This window comes from Aptenodytes forsteri, unplaced genomic scaffold (assembly GCF_000699145.1).
Source record: "Aptenodytes forsteri isolate BGI_AS27 unplaced genomic scaffold, ASM69914v1 Scaffold38, whole genome shotgun sequence".
NCBI lineage: Eukaryota > Metazoa > Chordata > Aves > Sphenisciformes > Spheniscidae > Aptenodytes > Aptenodytes forsteri.
The window spans coordinates 1249145-1257279 of NW_008795704.1; the positions used below are offsets into that span (position 1 = coordinate 1249145).

The 8135-nt window shown below is 51.7% G+C and overlaps 1 protein-coding gene across 1 annotated transcript in view; it reads right to left on the reverse strand.

The window, feature by feature from the left end:
- Positions 1–4136: 4136 nt before the first annotated feature.
- EPB41L1 (erythrocyte membrane protein band 4.1 like 1) overlaps positions 4137–8135 on the reverse strand; it is a 28513-nt gene continuing 24514 nt past the window's right edge. The window contains exons 17-20 of the mRNA XM_019473119.1: positions 6970–7065; positions 5870–5950; positions 4820–4936; positions 4137–4199 (exon numbers count right to left, since the gene is read on the reverse strand). Of these exons, the coding sequence (XP_019328664.1) occupies positions 4137–4199; positions 4820–4936; positions 5870–5950; positions 6970–7065 (357 nt within the window). The remainder of the gene's footprint in view (positions 4200–4819; positions 4937–5869; positions 5951–6969; positions 7066–8135) is intronic.

An 8135-nucleotide genomic window follows, 5' to 3' on the forward strand; every position in this document is an offset into this window, starting at 1 on the left:
GGGCCCTCCGTGGCTGGCGGCTGCTCTGCTGTGACCCAACGGCCCCCAAAGACGGTCTCACTCCCCCAGGCCCCCCAGCTGGCAGCCATTCCCCTGGGCCCCCAGTCCTCCCGACCGGGGACCGAGAGCCCCACAGCAGGACAGACACACGGAGACCCTCGCAGCGAAACAGGTACACAAGACCCCGCAGCAGGACAGGTGCTCTCACAGCACCACGTCCTCCCTCCCAGGATGAGAGAGAGAGTCAGGCTCCTCAGGGACAGCTGCCACCTCCTCTCTGCGTTTTGAGCATCCTCACAACCACCTTTGCTGCCCCACACGTGTGTACGAGGGTTGGCAGTCGCTGCGTGAAGCTGCTCCCAGCTCCACCAGCCGCAATACCCAACCTGGCGTCATCTTCGCTTTAGACAGAGCAGAGTCCAGTATTTCCATGTGCAGAGACCCTGGTTGCAAGGTCCCCCCTTCACTTCTCCATCCTCTTGGTAGGAAAGAGTCCACTGAGGCCCCCAGCTGATTTAGCGTCAAACACATTTATTTCACTTTTATTGAATACAAGAACAGTGAGCACACACGCATACACCACCGAGCACTGAAAAGGAGTATGACCGAAGGGGGGAGAGGGAGAACAAGGGAAGAGAAAAGGAGAGTTAGTGAAAGAACAACAGAGCTTTGCAGTTGGTTGGTAAGGTGCTTCTCAAATAAAAATAAATATTATTGTTACTGTTGTTATTACTCATGCAATCGCAGGCCAGGTTTGGAATGAATTTGTGGGATCAGGTAAAAACAGGCACTCGTGTCTCCCACCCCTTTCAACAGAAAGGCCCCTGGAAGAAAACAAGCAGTGATCGGCTATCTGAAATGGAGCAAGGTGATGGGTAGGCTGGGGGAGCTGAGCCCGTGGGGGCCTCAGTTGCTGAGCAGCAGAAACCCACACCTCGCCAGGCGAACAAGCACTGAGCTTTTTTCTTTCCTTTTTTTCTTTTTTTTTTTTAAAGTTTTTAAACACTGCCATCCATTAAACACGCTGCGGAAGCCAGGGACTGGATCTGCTCACTCCAAACGTAACTCATTTCAGTCCAAGCGCACATCAAGTCTAACTCTGTAAGGCCACTAATTTTAACAGTAACCTTCGATTTTATAACCGTACACAATGTCAAAAGCAAGTATCTAGTTTCACAGTAGCCTCTGGTGGGTTGTAAAGGTGTCCAAGCCAGGTGGGCTCCTCTGAGTATGAAACACGCTGATGAACACCAGCACCGTGTGCAGACCACAAGTCCTCCGCCACCCCGCCTCTCTGAAAGTGCCACTGCTGATTACAGCTGGTTTGGATGTATTGAAAAAAGAAAAGAGCGAAGAGTAGCCTCTTTGCAACTGCCTTAACTCTTTTTTGGTTAGGGGTCTGGTCTCTAAAGGTAGCTGAAGGCGCTTGGATGGAAGCTGGGGAGACCCTCATGACCTGGCAGCACTGTTGCTAGCCAGCAGCTCTGTCTGCTTCCCAAGCAGCCTGTGCTCATGCCTTTCACGCCTGCAGGAGAAACCTCTCTGCCAGAAGGAGAACAGACTTCACAGGGACATACTAGCAAGCAACTGGTGAACCGCAGCTGCTGGGGAACAGTCTCTCTCCTAGGACAGCAAAGGCGGTGAGCGGGGTCTGCCCACAACATCCTCACAGCACAGGCTCTCTTGCTTGCTGTCATCCTCCGAGCCATTGCAGGACCTGGCAAAACACACCTATTTCTGGGCACAGTCTCTGTGAGGGCTGGGAGACTAAAGGCAAAATGGTGCAGAATTGTGGGCCCTTGTGTGTCCGCAGGAGCTAGAGACGATTCCAAGAAGGAAACCTGTATTTCTTTTCCTTTCTGACTTTGGTTCCAAGTCTACCCTAACTGCCTGGTTCACAGTGTACGAGGCCCTGGGCTTGGCCCATGATCCCCTTCCAAAGGCAGCCGTAGAGGAAGCCTGTGGCTAAAGGCCGAGCTGGGATGAGTTGGGGGAAGGCAGCTCCACTGACATCTCCTCGACACGTGCCTTCTTATGCAGAGGGCCTGGACTCTCTCGTCCAGCCTGGGGTGCTGGGGACACTCTGCAGTGATGGAGACAGCAGTGTCTCTCCACTGCCCATCCCCAGGCAGGTCGGGGGAAGGACTGCCATCGCCCCACCATTGCTGTCACCAGCCCGCAGCGCCTCGGGCTGCCCTTGCCATCACACCCTGGGCAGCAGGGGAGGCAGGGCAGAAACAACCCCTCCGCCTTCCACCCTACTACAGAGCTCAAGTAACTTCATTACTGGGATCCAGAAACAAAGCAAAACCACCCCAACCACCGGCATGGCTCAGAGGGCTGGAGAGGAGTGATGAATGCAGTCCTGCAGCTGCCACCTTGCTCCCAGCTGACTCCCGTGGCTCTGGGTGGGGGCCGGGGAGATGATCCTGCCTACAGCTGCCGGAGCCGCAGCCTCAACCTCCTTCCCTGCCCCTCCAAGTCACCACTGACCCTCCAAATCCAAACACCATACACTGCAGATCAGCCGGTGGGACATCTCCCGTCTCTCACCCTCTCCCCTTCCCCCCCCAGAACAGCAGCGGCTGAAACCTTCCCCATTCTCGCAGGACTGAGAGTCCCACGTGTGATCTAAGAGTCTCAAAATACACCAACCACAGTCAATCAAAGAGTTAATAATTTAAAAATGTCGTCATCATATTTACCAGCACTGTTGAATTATTTCAGTATTGTTCCCTCCCTCCCCCCTTGTTATATATAATAATATACATAACTTAAATGCACATCCATATGAAACCCCTACAGGCTGCTTTTTTATAAATGAGAAACCATATACATATCATTTGTTTTGTTTGAAATCCATTGTTAAATACCTTCAGAGAACAAGAGGTTGGACAAGTGCACAGAGAAGAAGATAAGGAACGGAAGGGGAAGAGTTAACAGAACTCCAAAAGATGCAAAAGAACCAGCATGGAATAAGGAGAAGGGCGAAATGACACTTGCGAATCAGAAAATAACTCTAAGGTAATAAATTCAATGTTTTTCTCTCTTCTTTCCAGAGGTGGGGAATGGTTTTGCTTCTGCTTGTGGTTTTTTATTTCAGTTTGCTTATTTCTTGCTTTGTTGCAAAGCAGTTTTCCTTTCCATTCAGTGTGCAACAAATGAACTCATGATTGTGTATCCTTTAATGTAACATGCAAGATGGTGGCTTATTGTATTGTTAACAATGTTATTGTTGTTATTATTATGATTTTTTAAATCTTATTTTATCACCAATCCAGTAAATTCTTCAATTTATCTGCAGAGGGTTGGCTTTGTTGGTGGTGGTGTTTGCTATTCATTTCCAGCATATAGCAGCAGTGCAAGGATGCATTTTGTTTCCTGTTTATATATATATATATATGTATGTATGTATATATATATATAATATATTTGCTATTCCTTTTTTAAAAATTTTTGTCTCTCGCCATGAACATTGCAGCCAGGATGTCTATGTCTTGCTGACAAATCCAGCATGAAGGCTCCTTCTCCGCTGTTCTCCAGGTTTGAATACAGATGCCGACTTCCATGAACATGTTGGTCAAGATTCCTGTACAAGGCAGATGGGAATGACCAGTCATGGGGTGCTGATTTCTTTGGCTATAAAAGGGCTCCTCTTTGTATGAGGGCACTGGACAGTGAATTTGCAAACACTTGGGGCCACAGTTTGCACTTAATCACCGGGACCTCTGGTAATTAGCAGGAACTCTTAATTCACTGGGCTGGTGTTGGTGTATGGGGGAGACAACGGTGAGTCACGGCCCCCTTACTTTAAGCCATTCAATTAAAATTGGGTGGCTCCCTAAGCGATGCAGAAGTGTCTGGGCTTGCTTGTTTGTACTGTGCGATAGGAGGTAAGATTAGGCAGATGCAAGAGCCTCTTCTGACCTTCCAAGCTGCAACAGAGCTGGTCGCTTTTCCAAGCTTAAAAGCTGCCAGTCGAAATCTTCATATGATAAACACAAAATCACATTTCCAAAGAGGCCTCTCGAAATGCACCTGCAGCCTGGCTGGTGACAGAGCTCCTCATACATTTTTCAGCAGTGAAGCTGCCTTCAGAAGCTCCCCCTCTCCTTTCCACCATGCTCCTCTTCCCCTCAGCTGCTCTGACACAGAGGTCTGTTGGGCTGTGCCACCACCGAAGACCTGCAGCAACCCGGCTGATGGGGGAGCAATGGGGTCAAAGTAGGGGGTTAAGAGTGGGGCAGGACTCCTCAAGCCAGCTTTGCCCTGAAGAAAAATGTCTGGGGCTTTGACTGCTTTGGGGCATCTGCCGGGAGGTGCAAACCTTGTGAGCTGCTGCCTGCACCTGCATGTGTATAAAAAGACAACCTGGGGATCTGAATGGGACTAAAGAAACCTCTTTTTTTTGCAAATGCTGGTCTGATACTTTGGACTGGCTTTGCAGAACCTGTAGCCAAGTTTCTCAGCCTATCCACAAAACTTGTATCACCGCTTTCCTGCCCCGCCCCGGGGTGACAAGCAGGTCCTTTCTTCTTTACATGCAAATGACCCTGACTCCTCTGCTGAGCAGGACAGCAAGGTGACATCTGCAGAATTGCTTTTGGTGGCATGGCACTGGCTTTCTAATCACAACCAGGTGGCCATGCCCGGAGCCACCATCACACTGGAACTGCTGGCTGAGAGCTGCCACTCTTAGTGCTGAGGAGCAGCAACACCTACCAGCATCTGCAGCTGGTGGGAATCAGAGACACTTGCCCAGCTACATCCTCCCCTTACACAGCAGGTATAAATCATACATGGTAACTTCTCTACCTACCTGAGGTTTCTTGTCCCTTTCCTCTGGAGAAGGTTCTGTTTCTCTGTATACCACAGCTTTGGTTACCAGCATGTCAGGATGCTGTAGTTTTGCCTCTTTGATTGCTAAAGCCAGTGCCTAGAAACCAGAAGGATGAAAGCATTTATCATCACTTCCCTGAAATCTGGTACATTGCTCTCAGCCAGACAGAACCAGCGGACAGAAAGCAGCTGGAGCTGAGTGGGATTCCAGGAGGACACGGATGCTGAACCCACAGTAGCCTGGCAGAAGAGGTTGAAGCCCACCACTGATCGGGGATTCATACACCATTGGGATGCCTCATGCACTGCCTTTCTCTTGCTGTTTTTTTCGGTAGAGATGCGCTATGTCCCAGGCTCCTTACTGAAACCCAAGCAAAGGAACAGCAGCAATTCTCTCTGCAGCAAAACCCTAGAAAAATCTACAATAATAATCTAATTAAATTTATTATTAGAATTCTAAAAAAATCTAAAAATTATTTTAGAGCCTTTTAAACACTTTAGCTCTTCAATTTTTCTTCTTAAGCAACAAATCCCAAAGGGTTAGGCCACAGGAAAATGACCCTGTGGCCCCAGAGATTTGTGTCAGTCTCTGTTATTTCATCATAAAAGTTTGTCACTTTTTGTTCCTCTATCACGGAGGCAGATGCAAAACACCATCACTTGGAGTGAGTCAACCTGTAGTGAGACTGTGCTGGAAAGAGAGGAAGAACCTGGGTCACTCTGGAGTATTTCAACAGAGAAAGGGCAACTGGAAACGTGTTTTAAGAAAATAAAAAGGTGATCCCATCACTGGGCTCTGTGCTAGGATGTAACCTTTACCGCTGCTTCACTGCTGCAATGGGCACTGATGGGAGCTGGGCCACTGCACCCCGTGGGGACCTGCACTGCCGGACAGAGCTGGTAGGTTTGGGGGCTCAGGGGTCAGGTTTTGGAGAGAAGGAGTAAACAGGTACAATCCAGAACCAGAAACATGTGGTGCTGCAGCTTGGGGCAGCCAGAGCCGGGCAAAGCCAGGGTGTCCTGCTCCTACCTGGTCCTGGTCCACGTCTTCATCTCCTGTGATAATGATGCGCTTCTCTATTCGGGTCTCGGAAAACCCTCCTTTCACAGTCTGCACAACAAGAAGGAAGGCACTCACCCACAGCTGTCCGACAAGCCAGCTGGATCCTGGCTGAGGTAAGCTCTGCCCACGGGAGGAGGGACAATGCCAGCATCACCTTAGGAACTCCCCCCGTAATTTAGTGTATCTTCCACTACCCTTGATTCGGTGCATGGTTAGAACCAGCAAGACACAGCTGGCCACAAGTGGGGAGGAAAGGAAAAGGGCTGGGTGGCAGGTACCAAGCACCCCTCCTTCCTGCTCAGGTCCCTCACTAAGCTTCTGCTTTCATTTATGTGCACTTAATTTGGGAATGAAATGGCCATGGGTGAGGTCCTCTGATGCAGCCTCGTCTCCTTCGTTTCCTACCATCACTCCCCCTTGCCTGCACCACTCCAGCTCTAATAAACCCAATACAACCCACGCTAACACAGCTCCCATAGCTGACACAAGGCGAGATGCTCCAGCACTGGTGCTGTGGGCTTCTTGGGCCAGGGGGACCTGGGGTCTGGCTCTAGGTACGTCTGGGAACACTCACCCCAGTTGCACAGGCAGGGCCTCACATACATGCTGCTGGCAGCCTAATTCAGAGTCCCTTCCACCCCTGCAGTTGGCTTCAGAAGGTCAGCGACGCTGCCTGCTGCTCTTCCTTCTCACCCAAATGACTCCCTGCCCTCCCAATCTACCAGCGAGTAGAGGTGGGCACAGCACGTGTTCACAGTCCCCATGGGTGGTACACAGGTGATGAACACCTGAAGCCTGGCTGTCCTTGCCTGCAGTCCCCTGCTGTCATGCCTGGCTGGATGGGACAGGCAGCGCAGCAGGGCTGAACCAGGCACGGGGCGCTCAAAGCGAAGCACGGGGCACTGTGCTGGCTCACCATCCCCCACGGGACAGCATACACTTTTTCAGCTTTAAGGAGGAGAGGGGCATTTTCTGCTGTACCAACCACAATATAAATCCACCCATCCTCTAATTCCAGTGGCTTGCATCAAGAACCCCCTGGCTGCCCCTTTTGGAGCTGCTCTTACCTTGGTAACGTGGGTAGTGGTGGAACTGGAGAGGGTTTCCGCAGTGGCAGTGAATATGCTGGTGAGCACTTCCTTCCCAGCGGAGCCGCTGGTGATCTGCAGGACAGAGAGCAGCGGCATCAGCGAGGCTGCCACAGGGGAGCCCCCAGTGCTGGCTCCCGAAGAGCTGGGAAATTCCCACCAGGATGCACCTACTCAGCCAAGCACGGGATGGGAGAGAGTGGCAAGGGAAAAAAAGACACTGCATTGTGCTTCCAACTGAACCTATTTTTCTTGGGGGGGGGGCGCAGGGAGAGGTTTCCACAGCTACCCCAAGCCCAGAGCTGCAGGAAAGGGCCTCTGCAGTGGGCAGATGATTTCATGGCTGCGTTTTGCTCTTCCCCATCCATCCTCAGGGCCACCCTAAGTGCAGAGCTCTCAGGCTACCTCTAGCTTTGTCCATCCCGCTTTGCGTGGCGAGGGCTGGGAAAGCTATGCTGGTGCCCCAGCCACACAGTGCTGGGTACGTTCTCCCTGCTGCACAAAGTGATGAGCCTGGGACAGCATGTGGCATTTGGCCAGGCTTGACTCCACCAAAACAAGGCAATCGAGTAGTAAAACACTTTATACAGGAAGGCCTGCTGCTGGGCAGGGTTGTTGATGGCCATCACCTCCACTGGGAATCAGGAGACTTTGCGTGTGGCCTTGGGTGGCCAGGCAGGATACCCAGGGCTAAAGATATCTCAGCCCGCTATGAGACTTCACCAGGGACTGGGCTATTTTTTAGGAATTATCCTCCTCCAGCAGATGCTCAGGGTCCATATCTGGCACAGGAGAAAGGCCACGAGCAGGGTGTCCCCTGCCATCTCGCTCCCCAACCTTCTGAGCATCCTTCTGCTCTTCCCAGTACCAACACACCGGCCAAGGGTGCCAGTGCTGGGAACATGGGAGGGGGCCCTGTGGGACCAACCCCAGCCCGCCCCCACCCCGCAGGGCTGCCTCCCTCCCTCCCCACCACTTGGCCTGGCTGGTGGTGCCATGTCCTCCCCCTCACCGGTGAGAGGGAGCGAAGTTCTGTCACGGGAACGGCCCCTTTCCCAGTCTTGGTGCTGTGATCCTGAAAGAAGAGCAGACGGGCGCGTTGGCTTGGATGCAACACAGGGGCAGACACGGCAGGGCGCCCCCCA